Consider the following 25,889-nt stretch of genomic DNA (forward strand, 5'->3'; position numbering starts at 1 on the left):
AGGCCTATGCCTTCAATGTCCTAACCCATTGTCTATTATAATTTAACTAAACCTGAACTAATGTAATAGGTAAGGAACCAAAGGGTTAGAGCCCCACCAGGTGGTAGGTTTAAGAAATAACTAATTCCCCATAATTTTCAAATTAAAATAAATTCAAAGAACTTGAATCCTTAATTGTGTCCATAGGAAAGTCTACCCCAACGCCCCCAGGAAAACGAAGTCTTACTCAAAAAGAGTTTGATAAAAAATTAAAGGTAATTCATTAAAACAGCAAAAAATAATGTATCTGTATGTAGATGAATTTTAAAAATTTATATGGATAATAATATCAAAATTAAATTAAAATTTGCATCCAGTCTGTAACTTACTTTGACCGTGATTCTGACAGTAATCATAAAAAAAAAAACATAAATACTAAAAACTTTTGAAAATACATGATATTGGTTCAGTGATTTGTTTTGTGCTTCGCTGTTTATGGATGTTGTCATCCTTGTTTATTTTTCTAGGCGAAGAGAGCCGTATTTTCCAAGAGCCGGAGCCTTTCCCTCGCCTCTTTCCGGCTGCCAAGCCGACTGCGCCTAGACAAGCTAACCTCCTCCGACAAATCCTCTAAATTATCCTCGAAACCAAAGAATTCAATTATCAGCGAGGACAAGCCTGCACCAAGGGGAGAGCTGGAACTACTGGATATTGAACAGCTTATTAATGTTGATGATTTGCCAGATAGTAACAATAGATTTATGTAATATTTATGAAGAAGCTCAGCTTATAGTGCCCAATAAAAAATGACGTCATACAATACAAATGACAAATCATGAGACAGTAAAAATTTTATCATTGGTCAATTACAATGTATACTGGCCTATCATTTGGCATTTGTATTGAATGTCGTCATTTTTAAAAGACACTATAAGCTTCTTCAAGTTTTTATTGCCAAAAATGTTTATATTTATCGAGATTATTTAAGAGCTTAATAATATATTAAAACAAATTCATAATAGCTATTATTATTCTAGTAAAACATCGTTATAAGACGTCTAAAACTTTAATTAAAATGCAAGATTATATTTACATATATTAAGATTCAAGAGTTAATATAATTTATTTGAGGTTGACTTTTCTTATTCATGTCAAATTGACTCTAATTATATATGAAGAATGTGTCCTAACTTTTGGATTTTGTTTTAAAACGTTCGTGACGAGCAAATAAAGTTCAAAGTTTTGATTCACCGGGCTTCAACAAAAAAGATTTTTTAAATGATTACTTAACAGAATTTTAAAAGTAAGGTGTAAAAGTAAGAATTTTAAAAGATTTTATTATATTTGTTCGTAATGGCAATTTTCTTCTTTTTTGTTGCGTTTTAGTACCTTAATACAATTTATTTTTTTTTTGAAAACTTAAATTACTTCAAAAATAAAAGTCTACAAAAAAAACCTGTTTTATATCTAGATTCTATGGAGCATTCTACTTCTACTACTTACTAAAAATGCCGACTAGCTATTTTTTTTCAATCGCAAATGTTAGGACGAGTTTTTTAAGTAAAAATAAATCTAAAAGTTACAACATTTTTTCATGAAAACAAAGCTAAATTTTAAACAACAAAAAATATGTACGATGTTTTATGACATGTTACAAATATATGACATTGTTGAACGTACAAAGTTAACATGTAATTTGATTCGCTTAAACTAAAAATATTTATCAGATCTTATTATCGAATTTTATGCAAAATCTATCGAATATAATAAATTTTTCATTGAAATATATATTATTGATTCCTTTACTACTCATTTACTAAGCTTAATTCTATATTTGGTAAAGGTAATCTTTTATTGGTGATAATCTTATCTTTTTTGTTATAGTAGAAGATAGATTGTCATATTTTTAATAACAAACAAAAAAGTGAAATTATTAGTTTTTTTTTATTATACTAGCAGCTTCGCTCGTAGGGGCGCCCAGGTGCGATATTTTTTGGGGGGAGGATGGTTAGGGTACCTTTCCCAAAAATGTTAAAAAACTTTCTTGGGCCAATGACTAGCTTTACTGTAAAATAGAACCATGTCGGTATAGCGGTTAGCGAAATCTTAAACTATAGAAAAATAGACCAAGTTACTTTTTAAAAAGGATTCGTTATACAGTTCAATAATTGTGGAAAATTGTCTTAAATACGAGGCTATACGTAATTTTTCAGTATGGCTGAGAACCAGTTTTAATCCAGTGGATATCAATCCGTTTTGGAGCCATAATAGAAAACAAATTATTGTTCTTTGTTTTTACATTAGAGTAATATCAGGTCTTCCCCTGATAAATGCATCTGCTTCTGAGTGCTGAACCACGAGTAAGGTATAGTCACTATCTAAATACAGAACAAAGTAATAATTAGAGTAATATTATAGTGATATCAGGTCTTCCTCTGATAAATGCATCTGCTTCGGAGTGCTGAACAACCAGTAATGTATAGTCACTATCTAAATACAGAACAAAGTAATAATTAGAGTAATATTATAGTAATATCAGGTCTTCCTCTGATAAATGCGTCTGCTTCTGAGTGCTGAACCACCAATAAAGTATATTCACTATCTAAATACAGAATAGAGTAATAATTAGAATAATTATTAGAGTTATATTAGAGTAATATCAGGTCTTCCGCTGATTAATGCGTCTGCTTCTGAGTGCTGAACCATAAGTAGAGTATAGTCACTATCTAAATACAGAATAGAGTAATAATTAGAGTAATATTAGAGTGATATCAGGTCTTTCTCTTATAAATGTGTCTGCTTCTGAGTGCTGAACCACAAGTAGAGTATAGTCACTATCTAAATACAGAATGGAGTAATAATTAGAGTAATATTAGAGTTATATCAGGTCTTCCGCTGATAAATGCGTCTGCTTCTGAGTGCTGAACCACAAGTAGAGTATAATCACTATCTAAATACAGAATAGAGTAATAATTAGAGTAATATTAGAGTGATATCAGGTCTTCCTCTGATAAATGCGTCTGCTCCTGAGTGCTGAACCACAAGTAGAGTATAGTCACTATCTAAATACACAATAAAGTAATAATTTAGAGTAATATCAGGTCTTCCTCTCATAAATGCGTAAGAGTGCTAAACCACAAGTGTAGTCACTAAATACAGAGTAATTTTAATAAGGAATGATGATATCGATTTCAATTTCAATTGATCATATGGAGAACACAAGGGCCTAATCCTCTTGAAACGGAATGCAATACTCTAACGCCAACTGGAGGATGTTAGGTTAGCTAACATCCAACATACAACCAACCCTTTAATTGCACGACCCTTGACTGAAAAACTGTCCATAGTAATGAGTTGCGCCTATTTATAGGCCAAGGCATCCCCCTAATATAACTCTTTATGTCAAACACCTAGCGTAGCAGCAGTGTTGGGCCGAGATTCAAACCTCTTACCTCCCCGACGACAAGCGGATGAGCTGCGTGTTGAGCCACGCTCGCGCGGGTGACCTTATTGTTGTATAAGCTATTTCCTTCCTAACTAGCAAAACTCCTGTGTGTTAGGTGCCTAATCGCACGTAATTAATAAGTTAAAGAAATTAGTTTACCTCTAAAGATAAGAATCTCTTTATCTGCAGCTCTGAAAATAGAAATTGCTAACATTAATGTAGGTTTGACTTTAGAATAGCATTTGCAGATGAAAATATGAAATTGAAGAATGGATACATTTTCTTGCTGGTTTGGCGTAAACGTATGCACTCTAAAACTTTAAAATAGGACTAAAACGCTGAAATTTGGCATATCAGTTGCTCTAATGAGGTATAATATGGAACTGTGAAGAAGCGGCGGCAGAACCGTCGCTGCCAACCTCCGTTTTATTTTGCTTTTTCTCGTGTTCTACTCCTGTTTTAAAGTCTTTAAAGTTTAAGAACATTATGTTTACGGCAAACTAGCAAGAAATTGTCCCTTTTTAATTTAACTTGTTGTAAATTGTGATATAGTAAGGTTTATTTTGTATCAAGCTATAATTTAAATGATTATTCTTGAATTTAAGATTTGTAGATGTTAAGATAAATATTCAGGGAAGAAATTTTCTAACTAACAATCTTTGAAATGAGAAATTTAAGGTAAGTTAAATTAAGCAAAACTTTTATTATTATATATTAAAAACTTCTTGATATATTAATATGGAATTTTATACCTAATTCTGATATGGTCAAGAGATTCTCCCATCAATCTGAGCAGTGCCTCATTCACCTTTATTTATCAGTATTATGTCGTTATACATCTTTTAGATAACCTGGATAATCTCCAGGTGAAGGGGTACACCATTAGGTGTTATTTTGGTGTATCTCTGAATCAAATCTTGCTACCGATGTGCACGATTACGCGGCCAAACGTTCTACAGACAACTAATCCTTTGATTGAGCGACCTTTTAAGTTTTAAGTTGCGCCTGTTTTGGGCCAAGGCAAATCTGTATATCAAATGTATACTGGCCTATCATTAGTCATTTGTATTGTATGCTTCGACATTAAATCCCAACATATTCAGAAGTAGAAACGAGCAAAATAAATCGAAGTAAATAGGACAGTTTAAAATATTTTCCAGTATTGCTTCAAAACCGATTCAGAACCGGATCTCAGCCATACTGAAAAATCAAGCAAGGCATCGTATTGCAGACAATTTTCCATGAATATTAGAAAATTAATACTTCGAGGCTAACAAAACTGTTTTATCTTTTTTCATTTTAATATCTGTGGAAACCTGTCTATAATACGATGAGGTAAATAAATAGGTATTATAATATTTTTGTATAAATGCAATAATACCTTTGGAACAAAGCCAGTAACAAGGGCAAGATAATGCAAAGTTTGATCATTTGTAAAAGTGCTTCTGAGAGCTACACCGTCGCTGTTCATACTGATATATCCTACCACTCCTATACATAATAACTAGTTGCTTTGCTCCTATACCCTAGAAAAGGGCACGTATGTTAGAAGAATAGCCTAAAACCACATCAAGTCAAGCTAACTTTATAAGTACATTCCATTTGGAATAATAATTTCAGAGATCTTTAGCTTTAGACAAAAAAAAACTTCCTAATTTGCATTATAGGATTATTAATGTTGCTGCTACTTTACAATCAATTTATTAAGTACGTACATCTGTCGCGACGCGACCGTCACTAAAAGAGTGATATCTTTTTGAGGCAAAGCTTTTTTATAATTAGGGTTGGTCCGTCCGTCTTTAACGGTAAGATATTTTTGTTAATTTAGACATGTCAGAATTTCCCTAATGATTTAAAACTTAATTTGATGATTCCTATAACACTTAAGTACAGTTTAAAAAGCGTAGCAACTACATAATTGTTACCAGGAAGTTAGCTAATTTTTAGCTTTATTGACAACAAATCTCTATATTCGAATGAGGACTTTTATTGTGTCCTATGTTCATTCAATTTTGAAGAAAAACTTTTCGTACAATTTCGATTAGACTTACAACAAGAGTTACTGTTCGTTTGTCCTTCTTTCTGTTTTTAGAGCTTCGCTTTAATGGATGTTGTCATCCTTGTTTGAAGTTAAAGTGGCCTTTTTTATTATTGGATTGGAAGAAATAAAATTAAAATTGCCTGTATATCTGTTGATTCTTTTGAGTATCTCGGTACATGCCAAATACTACAACAAAAATGAAACTTTTATATTCAGCTAATGAATACAAAAAATCAGTTTACTACAATAACAACCAAAAATGGACAAAATAAGTTATTGAGTAGGAGTTAGTACGATGGGAAACTTCACAAAAAATCTTCTATAGTAGTTAAGTTTAATGGATAGACAGACAAATTTGAATTGAATAGCCTTGATGATCCATGTTTAAAAATACATATATGTATTCACAATGAATTGCAAACAACTCTCTTTGACTGCTGAAAGATTTTCCTCAAAATTTTTAAGCATACATTTGAATTTATAGTAGCTTAACTAGAAATATCCGCTACGACCCTTTATTTTAGCTTTTCTTTTTAGAGGATGAAAGTACCCTCCCAAAAATATTTATAAACCTTCCTAGGACCTATGAGAAGCTTCTCTGTAAAGGAGAAACATACCGGTTCATTGGTTAGCTAAATCCTTCGGTTTAAACAGACAAACAGAAGACATCCTATTACTTTATTATAAATATTTAAAGTATTACCTTTACACTAATTTTATTTACAGGCATTATAATTCGTAGTTCACCAAACACTGACATAAATATTATTCAACTTTTACCAATTCTTTGACAGTTTGACAAGTTTGTTTTATTTTAATGATGCATTGCTGTAAGGTGCGTGCACAGGTTTTTTGTCAGGGGTGTGTGTATGTTCGCCAGAAAGGTTTACATCAGGGCTCAGCAGCAGCGCGTCATTCGCGCATAAGCCTCAAATTTAAACCCGCGTTATAGTGTGACAAAAAAATTTCGAAAAGATGGATTGACTGTTCAGGAATAGGTTTAGACATTCAGCTTCATTTAAAATTATAATATGATAATTTCACTGAGGCTTATACGCGCCTGATGTGCGGCTACCAGGTCCTGGTTTGGCAACCTTCTTAAAGATGTAATTTTGTAGGGATTTATAATTACAGCGGGAGTAAGAAAAAAAAAGGGTGAAACATGCCCAATTAAGAGTTTTTAAAAGGGGCGGAAGGTAACCCCCCCCCCCCTCGGACTTCGTTATAGGCCCCTGTTTGCTTAATTATCAAGTGTTTCATTCGTTCAGTTTCTTGACAAAAATAATAATTTAAAACCAAATTGATGGAATTGTGTAAGACTAGTATTTTGTATATAGGTAGTAATCTACCCATATAATAAATTCAGGAATCTACAGGGATAAGATAACGGCCGATAAATTGATGTATATCCCCAATGATGCTACACAAAATTATTCCTTCTATAGATTACAAAGTCCCCAAGGTTGTTAATCCAAAAACGTCATTGTAATCCTTTGGGGACTTGTGTAATATACAGCCCAATGTCCCCTCACTGCCTAAATAAATTACCGATTTATGAATAAGTGTTTATAAGCTTGTTTCAAATAGAATAATTAAAATCTAAATGTTTATTGATAAACACACATCTCATATTCGCTGCTTAAAACTGCAACTACATCATTTATAATTCTATAATTTATATAATATAATATTATTGCATTTCTTTATTATTAAATATTTAACTAGAACTATTTTATGTTTTACAAATAATAACAGATCAAAAAATAGTATACATAATTAATATAGAATATGCTTGATTTATCATATCATTTAGACAACTAGTAAAAAGGACGGACATGAGTGGAAGACTTTTTTTTGAGAAGAGGGTGAAAGGTTTATTTACATTTTTATGTACAATCACATTTAATAGGCACCTTTTATTTTTTTTTAAGGCATAAGTTTTACAGTAGAACAAGGCACTTTTTATCATATATAAAAATTAACAAAAAATTACTTTTAAATTTTAAAAATTCGCTTTATTTCTACCGAAATAAAACCGGTTCTAAACCATAAAACAATGTCTTGTATGGTTTCATACAAATTGTCTACAGAACTATAAATAAGAAATATATGTGTTTGCCTTTTATGTTAGATTAGGGCTTTCACGCGACAAAGTTAATATGCAAGGAAACATGACAAGTATTTTTTATTTACGTATCCGAGACGAGCTGTCTATTAAACTAGGGATCTAAAAGGAGAAGACAATGGCCGATTTATTGATGTACATCCCAAATTATGATACACAAAATTATCCCTTCTGTACAATTAAAATTAGTGATTAAAAATTTTAACAAGTCCCCAAAGTTGATAGCCAACGAATAAGAAAATATCAATTTAAAACTTTGGGGACTAGTGTAATAAACAGCTCATTATCCCCTCCCTCCCTGCTATAAAAAGATTTTATTTTTTACATTGCAGTAATATGGAAGTTTTTTTGGCACTTCGAAAATTCACAGTTAAACTTAGATAAATAAATTTTATGTACAGATTGTCTTTTTTAAATAACATAATTAAAAAAACAACCTGTACATAACATTATTTTTAAACATTTAAAAGAAACTAATAAATAATTTATTTAAAAATGTATTCTTATTTACAGAAAAAAAAAATTTAATTTAATTCTAATAAATTATAAATATATTCTCTTTTTAAATAAACTTTTAAACTTATTTGAGTATTGTACTACTTTTTATAAAAGTAAATAAAATAGTTTTCATAATGTTGTTTTTCAATGGAATCAGATGAAAATAATGTATTCCTTTTTACAAAAATAGGTCAACACCTTTGTAAGATAGGTATACCCAGGGATCTAAAGGGATAAGATAATGGCCGATAAATTTATGAACATCATGACATTATGACAATGATGATATACAAAATCACACCTTCTTTAAATTACAATTACTGGTTGAAACGTTTGGACAATCAACCTAATTAACCATTCAATCAAAACTTACTAAAAGCCCCCAAAAGTTGTTTAGCCTTATGAAACTTTGGGGACTAGTGTAATAAACTGCCCATTGTAGCATTCCTTCCTGGTTATACCTCTTAGGAAAGGTAAACTCAAAAATTACAATGTAATTCCAGCTTTGTCTTTTTTAAACTGTATTCCTTTAAATTAAAATTTATTTATTTTCAATACGTTTTTTTAACATAATAACAAAATTTAGTTTATTTTTTTTTAAAACCAAAGATATCACTCATTATTTTATATTAATGATTATCACTGAACAGATAAATAACTGATCACTGTGTTTAGTCAAATCAAAAATAAGTTCGTTTTTTCATATAAATAAAATTATGGATATTTTGTTTTGTTTGATTATCTCCTCAGGTCTAGGCGGTGAAGAAATGATATCTTGTCAAAGAATGGATGTCTGAAAAATTAAAATGCATTATTATCTAAAAGTTTTGTAGCTTAGGGATAAAAAAAATAGATTTTAAAAACTAAAAAAGCTCTACTCTCAAAAAGGCGAACAAACAAAGTGTATTATAGAGCAGGTGTTTATAAGAAATCTTTCATAGCAATGAAGCAAATCGAATTTTCACTAAATCTTTTCTTATATCAACTAATCTTAACGGTTTATATACGATAGAATAACTTGAAATGAGCAAATCACTAACTTCGTGTTAGTCCAAAACTGGTTTTAAAACTGGTTCAATAGCGATAAAGTAATATTATTTTGTTCGTTTATTTTAGGGAAGGAAAATGCAACCTTTCTTATATCAAGAAGATCATAGTGCCTAATAAAAAAATGACGTTATACAATACAAATGACCATTGATAGGCCAGTAGACATTTTACCACTGGTCATTTGTTTTGTATGACGTCATTTTTATCAGGTGCTTTTTCTTATTAACAAAAATGAAAGTAAGTTTACCTGAGTACTTGATCTAGAGTTATTCTTTCTGCTGGGTCGTACATCAACATATTCTAAAAAGTGATTAATTCAATTTGCTATAATGGATTTACACCAGATTTTTATTTTATGTAAAAAAAGTGAACTTTGTAGCTGGCTAAAATAACGGAATCCCCTATGCCCCCTCATTTTCCCCATTCCCTCTCCTCCTACAGGATAAACGGCCTGACCAATAAAATCGGAGGGAAATGGCAAATTAAATTGACGATAAATTTTCTCCTGTCATAATATTCTACATCCATGTTTACTATATCTTTTAAGCTGTATTATTATCATTTAAAACAGTGGCGTGCCCAGAGATTTACCAGAAGATGTAAAATCATTAGGGGATAAAAGGGGGCGTTGACACACACCCCTACCACACAGAACTGTTTTAAAAAGATAATGGTTATATATAAAATGGAAGTAAATGTTTAGCTTGATTGACGTTAGAAAAGGCTGTTAGATAATTGTCATGTTTAGATTATCCTTATACTAAAGTAACAGGATGTTTGTCTTTTTGTGTGTAGCGAAGGATCTCGCTAACCGCTGAACCGATCGGATTCTCCTTAACAGGGTAGCTTCTCATAGGTCCCGGGAAGGTTTATAACTATTTTGGGGGAGGGTACCACCACCCTCCCAAGAGAAATCACAATAAAATCGAAGAAAATTGAAATATTTCCGACGCAAAGTGTCGCTAGCGTAGTCGCGCTGCGTAGAGACATGAATTTAACAGCTGATTACATAGACAAATTATTTCTCAAATTAGATATTCAAAATAAAATAAAAAACATTTAAATGCCACTAGATGCCTCTAGGGGCGTAGCCGCTACTATTGATATATATTGATAATTATGATCTTAGTTTGTAGCAGGCGGTACAGTGTGTTGGGGGAGTAATAACCCCCTTTTTAAAAATATTAGGAAGCACTGCCATCCAATTTTTTCACCTAAACAAGGCTTCACACTTCCCTAATAAATCTGTGTGCACACCACTACTGATATAATATTAAAAACAATGTATCGCATAGAATAACTTAGTTAGTTTTTTTGTTTGAAGAACAAATTATGTAAAAATTGCTCAGGTGGTTTGATTCTGTGTCCAAATAAAGCTAATAACGTATTGTCACCTTACGGTATTGGCATTTTAGATAACTATACCTGTATAAGATCAAATAATTGTTCATGGTCATCTGCCTCGTTTTGTTGGTATTTCTAAAAATAATATACAATTCAAGTTTTTCTCCTTTTTTTCAAGCATTAAAAACATATTTTGATTTAGTCCAGTAGTATGTTTAAAACTCACAAACCTCGCTATTTTTGACATTGTTTTTTCATAGTAATTTTTAATATTATGAGTATCAGCCAGATCTAAAATTTTGACGACTGCTATGCCATGGCGTAAATGGTTAAGAACCTAAAACAATTTTGATCTTTGCCTCGCAGTAAATTTAATTTTGTAAAATCATTATTAAAACCCGCGCAGTTATTTGATATTATATAGTACCAAAATTTTTAAATTGTTTTTCGTTTGTTTGTTATATTTATTGTTCTAGGTTAGGTTACCTTGTGTTGTATTGTGCACCACAGGGTTAGTGACTCCAAGCACCCCCTCTTATTTTCAATTAATTTAAAAGATAAAGGTGTGGTGATGAAGCTTCAGTACTTTATAGGCACTTTGAGCTTATACCAATAACGAAATTGATTCGGAAAAAATCACGAAACCTATACGGGGTTTTTGCTGTCGTTGGGGGGCAACACATAGTAAAATTGACTACCTCTCCATCTGCCCCCATAGATTATTTAAGATTTATTTTACTTGTTGGTTATGCCTTATATCTGTAAAAGCACCTCAATTGTTGAATAAATTTACCTTAATTGGTTTACAATTTTCTCTGACATATTTTCCTGCTGACGTATTCTCCTCCCAGATCAATTTACCAGCGTTGAAATATTTCGTCTTTGTTCTGCGGGTCATGCTAAAATGAAAAAGAAATACTTGAAAATCCAGGTATCTATTAAAACAAAAACCTACCCTGGACCAATATAAAGATTCCCAGAAATTGAGAACCTAATCGGTTAAGTGGTTAATAAAATAATAGGATAAATAATCCAAGCTGCTCTGCAATTTACTTTCTAACTTATTTTGTCTGTTTGTTCATTCATAGAGCCATACAAGATATATGGCCAAGGTTTATGTTTTTACATGGGCTAAAAGTAGTTAAGAACCAACAAACCAAATTTAGATTAAAAGTAGCCATGTTTTGAATCAACGAATAAAAGATAACATTTATATAAAACTTTCGGTACCAATATCATTCACAGTCAAGTGATCCCTCCCTCGCTGAAGGGTTTCAGTAGTTATATATTGCATCGTATTATAGACAGCTTTTCGCGGAGAGTAAACGTAGGTCTGGTGTTAAAATAGAAATAGAACAATAGAAGCATATTCTGAACCCTTTTTTCGTCAAATCTAAGAAGGAACATTTCTAGCAGACAAAATTATTGTTTACTTTCGACTCAAGCTGATGTGGATTCTTAAGAAATTATAGACTCGCTACTCGATAGTGAGGCAAAATTATTTTTGTGAAAAATCATCCAAAAGCACATTAAAAATCTACAAAAATTAAACAAAATCATATGTTAATAACCCTTTTAAGATTTTATTTAATTTTTGTAAATTTTTTTATTCGATTTTGGAGGATTTTTCACAAAAATAATTTTGCCTCACCAGCGAGTAGCCAGCCTAACTTTTTTTTAAAGACTCCACCTCGTTACTAAGCTTTCAAATTTAAACGAAATTTTTGGACAATTAATTCTGATTCTGCAAAGCTTTCTACTAAGAAAATATACTGTTTACAGCTGACTTTTATCTATGTATGAAATGAAAAAAAAACATGCATTCATAACAAGATGTGTACAAAATTTCAACCAATAAAATAAAATGTATGTACCGATGCGATTCTCCTATTGGCTCAATCAGACATTCCCTCTCTTTCTTAGTACCTTTATTGGTGTTAATTTCATGATCTTTATTTTACAATTCGTGGAAAAATATCTGTAATCCAATGGAATATATGTTTTTTCAGTATAGCTGAGAACCGGTTGTAATCCAGCGGAAATTAATCGGTTTTGTAGCCATACTGGAAAGATACTTACTGTCCAGGGAAAGGGCCAAGAATTTTCTCTATCATGGTGTGTTCCCTGTTATAATGGATACCGTTGTCATTTAATGTCCAGTGACCCCTCCCTCCCAGGTAGGGGGATTTAAGAAAGATACTTACTGTCCAGGGAAAGGACCAAGAATTCTCTCCATCATGGCCAAGTGTTCCCTGTTATCATGGGTTTGGAACAAGGTAAATCCAAGATATAATTCAAACATTATACAGCCTACAAATTAAAAACAAATTATAAACATAAATATGAAAGATGCAGAAAAGATGATTGACTTTCATTAAGTAATTTTATCTTTTGACATATCTTTAGTTAAACTAGCCTCAAAGGAAGGGGGATGGGAACTAATCCCCCTTTCTTTCATTTTTATATTAAAAAAAGTAAAAAGGGAGAAAAAAAATTTTCTAGGGGCAATTTTTTCAAGGAGGGTGGTGGTGCTATCCCCAAATATGTTTACGAACGTTTCCATGACATAGGAGAAGCTTAACCGTAATACAGAACCATTATGTTTAATATCTAAGAATAACTATCAAAGGCATTGGGAAAGTCAAACTAACAATAAATGCATAATATATTATAAAGTCACGAAACCTTTACATTTCTTTTTTCAAGATAGCACTTATTACTCTTATTTTTCTATTAGGTGTATAATGGAGGTCTCAAATAAAATGATGCTTTCAGATAAAGCTGGGTTAGTTAAGTTTAAAATACATGGATCTAAAGGGATAAGACAATGGCCGAATAATTAATGTACATCCTCAATGTTAATACACTAAACTGTCATTTTAATAAATCAAAATTCATTCAAAGTCCCCAATGTTGTTAAGCCAACGAATAAGAAAACTTATAGAACTTTGGGGACTAGTGTACTAAACAGCCCATTGTCCCCTCCCTCCCTGCTTACCTATACTCCAAACATCACAGGGCTGAGACCATCCAAGTTCCAAGATTACTTCTGGAGCTCTGTAATGTCTGGTAGATACAACCTGCAATCAAACAAAAAATTATTTAAAATTAAAAGGCTATTTAGTTAAAAATCTTTCTAAATATAAAGTTAAAAATATCATTTGAAGTTTATTTTCTATATTGATATGGTATTAATTAATTTAGATAAGTAGATTTAAAACAACTCTAATATCAATCTGATCACATTAAATTATGAAGAATAGAACAAAATTAGGTGTTATCTCACAAATACTCATGGAAAAGTAAAAAAAAACAATTTGTTAATTTAAGAACAATGAAACAAATCATGAGTGTACTTAGATATAGTTTTGTCCTTAACCCTTTACAGTCGGGCCCCTTGCCGCACCTTAATCGGTCCGGGGGGGGGGCGTTCAACGCCCCCCCTAATTATCTCAGTTCCTATTAGTGCTAGAGGGCTAAATTTTTTTGTGCAAGTCCCCTGTTTGATAATGAATTTCCGACCTTTTATAAGTCTAAGTCAATTTTCGCTTCCTTCACCCTTTTATTTAACAACCTTTGTTTTTAGGTCTTTTTTTATTTAAAAATTTCAAACGGCTGTAATTTTCTTATTTTTAAAGCTAGAAGAAAAAATTTTTCCCAGAAAATGTTTATTTTTATGTAAATTTTACATTAGAAATATCAAAATATAAATTTCAGCGGCCGCAGCTTTACTTGGCAGCTGCCAGCCGCCGCAGTCAGCGGTCGGCGGGAAAACGGCAGCGGATCTTCATGAAATTTTAATACGTTATGTAGACATGTAAGAAAAGCTTAAGTTTAAAATTTGAAGTCTCTAAGTAAAAAATTGCGGCCACAGGAGCCTTTTAAAGATTTCTGGAGACCTGGAGGATCAGGACCTGCAGGATCATACCTGGAACCTGAAAGTGACTTGAACACCTGTATTTCATATAAGGATGTACTACTAGAGGATTTTTTTGTATTTTGGTATGATAAAATGCTTTGTTTTAGTCAAAAAAATATTTTTGCTCTTTATCTTTCACACACAGAAAATGAGATAGAAAAAACCGGATGGGGGGGCGTTCAACGCCCCCCCCCCCCCGACCGTTAAGGGTTAATTAGAATAAACTAAAATATATATTCCTGTACAACAGACAGACAGACATACCAACATTCTGTTATATATAAGATTAAAGCCAGTTTTTTTAGCCCCAAGATGCCGAAGGCACAGGCTAAAAAAAAACAGGTTTTAACCTTATAATTGTACATTTTATATCCGCGGAAAGCTGTTTATAATACGATGTGCGAGAAATAACTATAATTACCTTGCTATGATGTTCCCAGTCAAATGTAGCGGATCCAAAGTCAATAAGACGAACTTCTGTATTCTTTACTTTTCTCACATCTTTCCTCTATAAATATTTTATGCGTTATTTGACAGCTATGGATAACTAAGAGACAAACTAATAACCTGAACACTATATATACTGTAAAATGTTCCTGTGCTCGATTATGTACAAAAATCGACGAACTTTAAAGGATGCCAGCGGCCAAAGCTTTATATTATGTTAATGAAGCTTTCCCAGTGCATCATTGGATCTGGAATATACCAGATTATTTGTAGGCCTTCTCGTGGAGCTCATAACGATGTGCGTGAATGACATACAAATTCTGCCGTTCAGCAACAATTATATATTTTTGAAGATATTCGTTCCCAGGTAGATTTTACCGTGAACTACTCTAGATCCCAAATGTCATTATTTTTTTGGGTGATTTAAGACGATTTGTGTTTCAAATATAGCGAAGGTTGCTTAAAATGATAACTTTTAATATTTAACCTAAAGTAGTAAGATTTTGATTGTAGCGACGGATCTCGCTAGCCGCTGAACCGATATTGTTTTCCTTTACAGTAAAGCTTCTAATAAGTCCAGAGAAGGTTTTAACTACTTTGAGAGGGTCGACTTTCACCCACTCCAAGTGCCCCTAGAGGCATCTAGTTGCAAAGCCGCTAGTATTTATATATGTATAATGATAAATTGAAATTGTAATAATCAGGGATAAGGGATGGGAAACCTGACCGAAAATTAGGTCTCAGCCTCCTTTTAAAAGTGATGGGGCAACTTTTCTTTTTTGCCTATAAAATCATTTCATTTCCCCCAGTTCCTCATTGGCTGTAGGCCAATATCCAATAGCCTGAAACTTGCTTTTAGCATTAACCAATTAATTAATAACAAACGCGTCCCCCAGTTCATTATTGGCTAAATTAATTCAAGCAAACATAAATTTCTGCTATTAGAAAGACAACAATGGAAATTTTCTGCTATTAGAATGACAACAATATATATGACGTTCAATCACATCAACTTATTATTAAATTTACACATTAATAAATGTCCATATAGCAAAACATAAATTGAGAGATCGTTTTTTGAAGACTGAGTAGGATTCAACATTTTATACTTTAGAACAATGTGAAAAACTCATGTCTTTAGACAATTTAAAAGTTACATTTCATGTGGAATTGATAACCCATCTAAATGATCACAAATACAAAACTAGTTCAATATGTAAATAAAAGTGTACTGTGTTTTGCTAAAAAAAAAATTTCATTAATTTTGGTAAAAATTATTGCACACTTAATTGAACTTTTCTGTTAATATTTAACGTAAAATAAATTTTTTTTTAAAATTCTTAATTTATATGTTTGCTATGGAACAATTAGTTGATAGAATGTTACCCATGTACTTATTCAATTCTACTTAATTTATTTATTAAAGCTGGGGAGCTAAAGCGGTTTTTATTTCTATGTACAAATTTTGGGGTGAAGTAGATCCCCCCTTAAAATGTTTGAAAATAAATCAGATTTAACCATCTTAAAAAAAACTTTTTTTTAAATGGGGGGGGGGGGTTGGCGAAGTAATAACGGGATTCTACTTAAAGCCACTAACATATTGGTTCTTTGAAAAGTTTTTATTGTATTTTATGATAGGTGAAATCAACTACCTGAATTCTATTCTATACTTTTTTTCTTTGCATTCATATAATAGCTATTTCATCATTGTTCATAGTTTTCAAATCTAACTACTGCGTCATCCCGAAACTAGTTTTTTAGGCCTAGTTGGAAAATAGGCCTGGAATAATATTTTCTTACGTTTCCCATCCCTTATCCCTGGTAATAATAATGTTTACCTTTCTAGGATTATAAGAAATCTCCCAATCTGATGAACAGAACAAAATGTTTTCAGGCTGAAATAAAATACAAAAATTACAACCGATTATATAGGCAATCAAGAAAACTTCAAGTCAGTAATCAAAGTCAGAAAAAAGTTTACAAATGTATTTAATTATTAAGAAAGTATCGCAAAAAGTCAATCAGTATGCCTAAACGGCTAATATGCTTAACATGTAATCATACTATGATCATTTGAAATATATTTCTACTATTTAGTCTTTTTTAATATAAAATGTGATCATCTTTTTCAAAAATTTATTTCGAGAAGAATCACTACTTATGAACACAATTTATCATTTGTCCCTTTATTTGTGAAATAACAAATTTACCTTTAAATCTGTATGCGTTAGTCTGTTCTCGTGCAAGAATTTAACTGAAAATAAAATAAAAATTCTTCATTCTGTGTTTGTCCTATTATATAAAAATGTATGATTTTTTGTTTGTAGCTAAGATCTCAATAACCGCTGAACCGATATGGTTCTCCTGTATAGGTCCTAAGATAGATTTAGGTGATTTATTATTAACATATAATCCTAAGGGATATGACAATGGCCTATATATTTGGGAATAGGGAAATAAACGGCCTTTTTGACTTGATTCACAACAAGAAATGACAAAACAAAACTGAAGGTTTTAACATTTTACAGTGCTTTCGAGGACAAAGATTTCTGAAAGAAAAGTAGTTGTGCGACTTTGTGTTTTACATTCTTATGAAAAATGAGTGCAAGGATGTTTTTTCCCACTTGCCATTTAGAACTATACAATTAGTAAGTTTAATTGTTTTGTAAGTGGAGTAGTGATTTCCTTACCTCTTCATTTTTATTAAACATTTACTCATAGACAATGGTTTATCTTTGTTATTAGAATGCAAAGAAATTTTTTTCACGGACAATAATATCCATAGTTAGGGCAGATAAAATTTTTTAATGAAATAGAAATGTGAAATAAACCTTATAAAGTAGATTATTTCAAATTAAATATAAAATCTAAGATACCTTTTTTGTAATGTTTTATTGTTCATCATTTTTTTATTTTACAAAGTGAAAAACTGAAACTGACAAAATTTATGCTCAGCGCTATCACAGAGATTGAGAGAAAAATCACCACTATTTTTAAAGTATATATGTTCTGGTAGTATTTATAAATTTTACCTGAATGGCAAAGCTGATATGTGATGTGCCTGACTTGATCCAGGGGATAGGGATGGTAACCATTCTCTTTCTACACAATTCAAGTATTAAATTAATACATGGATGACAATATTCCTAAGGAGTCAACTTGTCAAGCATAGATATAAATAAAATCATGGACAGAAAAATCTTTGCACAAAAAAAAACTGCCTTAAATGTTGTAGTAGCTATTATTCCAAAAATAAGAATGGGCAGTTATCAATACCATTCAAGTCCATTAATATAGTTTTAAAATTATTTATAACATACAATGACAAAAACGTCAACGCTTAGGTATGGTACGTGGTACACGAAAAACTTCCCCCACACATTTTCATTTTCGCTACAGCTGATTTGAATCCATTTTACTCCTTTTGACCCAAATTTTTTGAATAAAAACGCTTGTTGGCTACAGCTGAATTGAATTATACTTGGTGATACGGATAGTGTCATGTGTGACGTCATAAAAATACGTCTAAAAAGGAAGAATAGGAGTATAAGTGGGAAAGGAATCTCTTTTAAAAAGATGTATTTATACGTAATTTAATGACGTCACACATGACACTTTCCGAATCTCCATGATGCTTACCAGGAAATCAAATACAGATAGACCCAGAAGTTCGAATAGCAGGCACATGTGTCCCCAGTAGTTAAACCAGCTCAGCATTTTCGCACACAAACTAAAATAACATCAATATCTCAACTTTTGTTTTTCAATAAAACATTTGTTTCATCTTTTTAGATAGTATCATATAGGTACTAAATACTAATACAAATACTAGGGTGGAAATAATAAACTTCTTGTTTTATATAAAGAGACATTTGAATTATTTTTGATGGTTAGCTGTTTTCAGTGTCATTACTAATTGTGGATTCCCAAAATAGTCTGTCAAGACAATTATATTTCTATCCCAGAAAATTTGAATAAATTGGTCCATTGGTTTCAGATAATTTAAAGGACACACAAATATAAAGTTACTTAGGGTTACCAGCTTTTATTTTAAAGCATGGGACTGAAACTAATTAATATACTTGAAAATCATGTATAGTATCGTATTATAAAAATAGAAATCATAAAAATAATACCAGTTTTAATACCAGAACGGATCCCCTCGGTGCTAACAAAATTGGTTTTAATCTTATGATGTTTCATTTTAATATTCGAGAAAAGATGTCTTTAATACGATGCGATAAATAAATATTATTTGTTAAATTTAGTTGATTGATTGAGTATAAAACCGGACTTACTGTTTGCCCTGAGGATCTTTCTCCTGAATTTTCTCCAAAACATTAACCTACAAATTAGCAGAAATTAATAACATTAAAAATAACATGGTTTCAAAATGGTTATATAAAAGTAACAGAATGTATGTCTGTCTTTCTGTGTGTAGCAAACTATCTCCCTTGCCACAGTGAAGATTTCTACAAAGTAATTATGAACAACCCCAAAATAGATATTGCCAAAACGTATTAACAATAATAATAATAATAGTTAAACTTCCGTATCGTAGTACCGAAAGATTTTCTCTGAAGTAATATAGCTCAGTCAGAAATATGTAAAACGGAACATCCATTATCGGTAAACTTAAAATTTGAAATAAATACAAAGAATTTAAGAAATAAAATATAGAAAAGAAAAACTACCTCGAGTTTAGCAGCTTCTCTGTATTTATCCACATTCTTAATAATCTTCAGTGCCAGCACTTTATCACTGAAAACAAAAAAGTCATGAGAAAATACTAATAAAACCAAACATCCATAAGAAGCGAAGCACTAAAATTTCATGGAAGGACAAACAGACAAAATGAATTATAGAGAAGTTGTTCAGTTGATGATTATGCTCTAATTCTTAGAAATCACAAAACCTTTCTGATTATTAATAAAAATATTTTTAAAGTAAGTATGCATGACATACAGACTGACGGACACTTAATGTCTATTGATACAGGAAATCTTAGTTAAAAATTTAAACAGTCTAATAAAAATAGGAGCCGAGAAAATCGTACTTCCCCCATAGCATTACGGACGGATTGACGGACAGACAATGTCAATTATAGAGTAGCTTCGCTACTAATAAAGATTCTAGAAATTGAATATACTTACGTGTTGAGCTCTTTAACTTTCACAACTTTTCCAAAAGTTCCTTCTCCAAGTGTGGCCAAAATTTTATCTAAACAAAATTTAAAACTTAACATATGTACAATATATAAATTCCATAATGACAACGTATTACAAGAGGCCAGGGAAGCTTTGTATTAATACTGAGCAGTTTTTAATTAAAACCCCAACCCCCCTTACTTTGAAATAAACAATAATCTCCCCTAAAACTATCCCGTTCAAAGTAAAAATCAATAGTAAGAGTAAGCGAAATGCCCTGGCACAAAACAGCAGCATCTCATTACAATGTACAGTTAGGGCTTCCAGATAAAGGTCGTGCAATCAAAGGGATGGTTGCCATTCTGGCGATTGGACTCTTTACACCAAAATCATAAGAGGCGAAGTATGTTTCAAGATGCTTGGAGAGGTCTCCAAACGAAGCGACACTACGCCCCTTAGAAGTCAACGACGTGACGGTCTTAGTATCAAAATAGTTATTATCTATTTTACATATAAGAACTTACATCTTTCTGTTTCATTCTCAATGATATCTCCAAGTTTATAGGACAAATGTCCATCTTCATCATCTTGTATAGGGCATACCTAGATTATAGTCAATTTAAATATTAGGAAAAATCCTTATAATATAATAACATGTTCTGCCTGCTCTTGGAAGGTTTATAACTATTTCGGGGATGGTTACACCATCCTCCCAGGCATTATCGTCCTAGAAAAAAAATCCCAACCCAACATTTTTGTTTTACTATGTCTCAAGTGCCCCCCAGTGGCCTCTAGGGGGCGTAGCCGCTAGTACATAATTAAGACATAAGTGAATTGTACACTAGAAGCGCTAAAGTGAGTCAGGGAATTCTTTATACAAAATTTCAGCTTTCACTCCTTAATAGCAGCTGAGTAAATTACTTTTCCTCTATAACGTTACGGACTGACCGACTAACGGACGAACAGACTGACAGATAGAATTATGGAGTAGCTTCGCTTCACTAACAATGTTAGATTTCACATTTGGAACAATTTTGCATATTTTTGTTCGTGTAAAATTTTTAGATTTGCTCTTTTTTAATAATACCTACACTATCCGATAAATATCATATATAATTGTGAAACATTATGCCAAAATAAATTATAATCTTTCTCGTATTTATTCGAACCCGGTGAATAAGAACCGGTTCTCATAAAACGAAAAAACTATGCCCAGCATCGTATTATATCCAGTTTTCTACCAATATAAAAATATACAATCAAAAAAATTAAAACCAGTTTCTTAGCCCATGCCTTTGGCATCTCGGGGCTAAAAAACTTTGTAATCTTAAAATTGTACATTTTATATCCGCAGAAATCTTTTTATAATTCGATGCGTGAAATAACTATTCCAATGCTTAAAAAGTTCATGTATAGAATTGCTAGAAAGAAAAATAAAGTTAAAATTTGTCAAATTTGACGTACATAAATGTTTGACCTAATTCTATAAATTTGTAATGGCTGAATAAGTTTTCAGGAATATAGAGACAAGGTAAAGGGAAATAAACTAAACAGGGAGGAGGAAAGAAACATTTTATAGTGCCGAAAAATCGCCATACTAGCCTAGCATTGGTCAATTAAAAAGTAAACTGGCCTGCTATTGGTAATTTAGTCTGTGTATTGGCCTATCATTGGTTTTTAATGTATGGCGTTATTTTTTATAAACACTATAAAGAGCCTTATAAGGAAGTTATGGATAGGACAATGACCTGAAATTTTATTTCCCCCATTGCATTTTTAGGCAGTGATCTAAAGGGATTAGACAAATTTATGTAAATCCCAAATTATAATTAACAAAATTATCCTTTCTGTAGATTATAATTAGTGGTTGAAACGTTTATACACTCAACTGAATGAGCCAACAAATCAAAACTAAATAAAGTCCCAAAAGTTGCTAGGCCTAGGAATAATGAAATGTTATAAAAAAAAACTTTGGGGACTAGTGTAATAAACAGCCCATTGTCTCCTTACTTCCTGATTTTTAGAAGATAATAAAAAATAGCATTTAGCCATGTGGGTTACTTCAAAATACAGGGTTAAAGCCTTTTAGTATTTAGTACCCATACTAACTTAACCTAAGGTAAGCCGCCTTTTATTAAATCTATGGTGTAACTTTTATACGAACTTTTATTAAGATTAAACCTCTCTTAAACCCCTGGTAAAGTTGAGATAAAAAGTCAGACTTTTACTAGACCTTGAATTTAATATGAACCTGTTCAGTTAAAGCTGAAATATTAAACATTCTATAATTTAAAATGCATCATAAATTTGTATACATAGATAGTGCATTGTTTTTATCCAATTTTAAGGTTTTTAATAAAAAGCAAGGACTTGTTTCGTTTCCTTAACATGGGTTTTTTTCATTGCAAAGGACAAAAGTTTACATTAGTTTAAGACGTATTCTTTTCTTATTAATTAAACTTAGAATATTAAAAGGGGGGAGGTAGGTTGTGCTAAACTTCCGTAGAGGTGTGAGTTTTAAGGCTTAAAAACAGTAGTAGAATGAAAAAATTGTCTATAGTTCTTTTCAATAAGGAATCAAATATTATGTGAATATAATCGTTCTACTACTGTTTTTAAGCCTAAAAACTCACACCTTTACGGAATTTTAGCACAACCTACCTCCTCCTTAAATTTAGAAATGAAAATTAATTATCTATAATTATGGATATAGAATAGGTGGATATTGTGAGAAAATATCGCATACCCTAATGAAATGTTACTCCCAGCTGGGTGATATAAAAGTACCAAACCCATCCCCTCCTTATTACTTTACCTTACCCCCTCCCAATATCTGAAAACTATATTAGCAAACTTAATATTCTATTTATATCTTGTTTTTTAGGTACACTATGAAAAGAAATGAAACAAACCTTTGGTACAGGCGCAGACCATTGTGGAATCTGCTGTCTAGCCTGATAAAATCATCATAATAAACATTAATTATTCCCCCGTTTCATAGTTTAAACACAGCTGGATCTTTAAATCGTTTAGTGCAGCCAACCATAGACGTCCAAGGGGGGGGGGGATCTTTTAATCAAAATGACAGTGGTGAGCCGGGAAACACTTTGGAAACACCCACTGGCTCAGTGGCAGTAGTCAGCGAGCCGGTGGGTGTTTCAAAAGTGTTTCCCGGCTCACCACTGTCATTTTGACTTAAATATCGCTATTCTGGAACCGCTTTTAAAATTGGCTCACTAGAGGCATCAGCAGTGGCATCGCTGTGATTTAAAGATCCAGCTCAGACTTCAGTTAAATTGGGATTGAGGAAAAAATAGTTATGGTGCTCGGCTATTTGTAAATCTTGGTTGAAAAAAAATTGAAGATGATTAGAAAATTTCCAATATGGAATAATATATTTTCTTACAATATTATTTAAGTGTTTGTTTTTTGTAGACAGAGAAGATACATAGGAGATGTGAAATAAATCAAAAGACTTAAATGTTCTTTTAGCTTTAGATCATTTAGAACCAGAAAAGGCAACAAAAAACTTTTTAAATAATTTTTTTTAAAGATTTGGTTCTTTATGATAATATCTTTTTTTATTTTGTGCTGTCTCATTTAAAACACAACAAAAGTTTGACTGTTTATTATGGATTCCTGTGGAGGAATATAGTCAGGTTCTTGTACTGAACCAGTTCCAGCTCCAAATGGAGCACACCACCAGCTAGAACCACCGACACTACTCCTGAATATATGAATTATTATAATTATATTCCTGTACAAACTAGTACATCTATGAAGGGTGTACACTATTCCAATATTCAAACAATACTGATTCTCTTATATAAGATTAATTAACCCTTAAAGTTCGGCAGCTGCTAGAATTCATATTTATTTAATATAAAATTTTAAGAAAAAAGTTAAAATTTTAGTAAATAAAGGAGTAAATATTAATTTCAGTAAGACATATTTGGTCAAACAGGGGAACTTAACAATTTTTTTAGCTCTCTAGCTCTAATAGGAGTTGAGATAACAGGGTGGAATCAACGAAATCTAACCCCCCCCCACCCCTAACCACAGTCGAAAAAAAATCACAAAGAGGTAAATAGATTAATTTCATACCTGGAACTTGGAAGGCCTCCAGCAGAGCCTGCAACCATTGAAGGAATTCCATGCATACTCAAAGTTTTCTGAGCTCTGTTGTTCAATGGTTTATCTGATGTCTAAAAAAAATATTTTTAATATAAACCTGCTTCAATGTACAAATCGTTTTATTTTTTGAGAAAAAAAATATGTATTTGCTAAATAATCATGCATATGATATAATTTTTATTATTTTCAGGATTTTGGAAAAATAAGTTCTGCTCATATGAATTGTACTTAAATATTTAAATTTCATGTAAAATTATAATTAGTATCATCAATATTGACACATTAAACAAATGAAAGGGGTAAAACTTTTTTCTGGTAAAACTCTGTCCTTATTAACCCTGTAGATCTATCCTAACCCTTACTTAACCTAACCTAATCTTTCCTAGTGTGTCATCAAAAATATGTTTTTAAATTTTGTATTAACCAAATGTGGCATGTGTGAAATTAACGCAAAAAAAACAAAATAATCTAAAATACAAAGTAGAATGATGTCGCCCGTTCGTCCGTCCGTCTGTTTGTCTGTCCGTCTGCCGCTTATGATATCGGTAACTGCTGTACCAATTGGAAACTTCTCTTTATGGAATATACCTACTGGTCCTATGGTTGTTTCAAGTTATTTTCTTGAAAAATGTAAAAAAAAATCAAAATTCTACTCTGAATCTTTAGGGAAAAGCCCATGGGGCTTGGGGAAAAGCCGCTAGTAGTTTACAAATTAAGATTAACTTTGAGATTTAAAAAAAAAATGGTAACCTGGACTCTTTGAATAGGATAGTTGGCAGATCCCATTGTGCTGGATAGGTTGGTCAAGTTTGAGGTCAGGTTGGCAAGGTTGCTGGAGGATGTGGAGTTCTGGAGGTACCTCGGGCCCAGCCCCCCTCCATCCTGACCCAGACCTAAAACAATATCCTATTATATAAAGTAGTAAGCTTTTTTGTCTGTAACAAAAGATCGATAAAGCCCATATCATCCTGTTGTGATGTAATAAATTTCAGGAAAGGGAAAGGAGAATCCCATTTCTCCCATCTCCTTTGAAGAGATTTTCTTTCCCCCTTCCCTTCTCCTATCCCGAAATTTATGACGTCACAACAGGATCGAAGGATCTTGCTAACCCCAGAACCAATATGTATAACTTTTATAGTAAAGCTTTTTTTGTGTCCAAGGAAGGTTTTTTAACCAGTTTGGGCGAGGGTATGACCAGTCCAGCTTCCCAAAGAAAATCACCCCGACAAAAAATATTACCCCCCAATTTTTTTGTTATTTCTTTTAAAACTTAACCCTTAACAGTCGGGCCCCTTGCCGCACCTTAATCAGTCGGGGGGGGGGGGGGGGAGCGTTCAACGCCCCCCATGTTATCTTAGTTCCTATAAGAGCTAGAGGGCTAAAATTTTTTGTGTAAGTCCCCTGTGTAATGATAAATTTACGACCTTAAGTAAGTCAAGGTCAATTTTAGCTTCCTTCACCCTTTTATTTAACAACCTTTGTTTTTAGGTCCTTTTTTACTTAAAAATTTCAAACGGCTGTAATTTTTTCAATTTTGAAGCTAGAATAAACATTTTTTTGCAGAAAATGTTAATCTTTATGTAAATTTTATATTTCAAATATCAAAATATAAATTTAAGCGGCCGCAGCTGTACTTGGCAGCTGCCAGCCGCCGCAGTCGGCGGTCGGCGGGAAAAACTGCGGCGGATCTTTATTAAAATTTAATACGTTATGTAGACATGTTAGAAAAGCTTAAGTTTAAAATTTGAAGTTTCTAAGTC

The 25,889-nt window shown here is 32.0% G+C and overlaps 2 protein-coding genes and 1 long non-coding RNA gene across 8 annotated transcripts in view; 1 reads left to right on the forward strand and 2 right to left on the reverse strand.

The window, feature by feature from the left end:
- Positions 1–163: 163 nt before the first annotated feature.
- Positions 164–1,784, forward strand: LOC145312725 (uncharacterized). The gene is made up of 2 exons (XR_013877092.1): positions 164–254; positions 507–1,784. It is a non-coding gene; the product is annotated as an uncharacterized LOC145312725 (long non-coding RNA).
- Positions 1,785–2,952: 1,168 nt separating this feature from the next.
- On the reverse strand, positions 2,953–4,917 carry LOC145312410 (dynein light chain roadblock-type 1-like). Its single transcript, XM_080151646.1, has 4 exons — positions 4,806–4,917; positions 4,177–4,232; positions 3,584–3,615; positions 2,953–3,041 (listed from the first exon to the last, which is right to left on the reverse strand). The coding sequence occupies exons 1-4, from the start codon at positions 4,893–4,895 to the stop codon at positions 2,953–2,955; spliced, it is 267 nt and encodes an 88-aa protein (XP_080007772.1). The 5' UTR covers positions 4,896–4,917.
- Positions 4,918–7,057: 2,140 nt separating this feature from the next.
- The window catches only part of LOC145305757 (dual specificity protein kinase CLK2-like), a 74,216-nt gene continuing 55,384 nt past the window's right edge, over positions 7,058–25,889 (reverse strand). For all 6 annotated transcript variants that reach the window (XM_080147559.1, XM_080147550.1, XM_080147542.1 and 3 more), the window contains 19 exons: positions 24,880–25,022; positions 24,100–24,200; positions 23,634–23,722; positions 22,908–22,948; positions 20,520–20,598; positions 20,002–20,068; positions 19,543–19,609; positions 19,147–19,193; positions 18,488–18,578; positions 17,881–17,950; positions 17,059–17,102; positions 16,687–16,743; positions 14,823–14,909; positions 13,481–13,562; positions 12,687–12,792; positions 11,276–11,381; positions 10,564–10,617; positions 9,386–9,438; positions 7,058–8,881 (listed from right to left, as the gene is read on the reverse strand). In XM_080147559.1, the coding sequence (XP_080003685.1) occupies positions 8,827–8,881; positions 9,386–9,438; positions 10,564–10,617; positions 11,276–11,381; positions 12,687–12,792; positions 13,481–13,562; positions 14,823–14,909; positions 16,687–16,743; positions 17,059–17,102; positions 17,881–17,950; positions 18,488–18,578; positions 19,147–19,193; positions 19,543–19,609; positions 20,002–20,068; positions 20,520–20,598; positions 22,908–22,948; positions 23,634–23,722; positions 24,100–24,200; positions 24,880–25,022 (1,439 nt within the window). In that variant the 3' untranslated portion in view covers positions 7,058–8,826. The remainder of the gene's footprint in view (positions 8,882–9,385; positions 9,439–10,563; positions 10,618–11,275; positions 11,382–12,686; positions 12,793–13,480; positions 13,563–14,822; positions 14,910–16,686; positions 16,744–17,058; positions 17,103–17,880; positions 17,951–18,487; positions 18,579–19,146; positions 19,194–19,542; positions 19,610–20,001; positions 20,069–20,519; positions 20,599–22,907; positions 22,949–23,633; positions 23,723–24,099; positions 24,201–24,879; positions 25,023–25,889) is intronic.

This window comes from Acartia tonsa, chromosome 2 (genome assembly GCF_053477335.1).
Source record: "Acartia tonsa isolate MP-2025a chromosome 2, ASM5347733v1, whole genome shotgun sequence".
NCBI lineage: Eukaryota > Metazoa > Arthropoda > Copepoda > Calanoida > Acartiidae > Acartia > Acartia tonsa.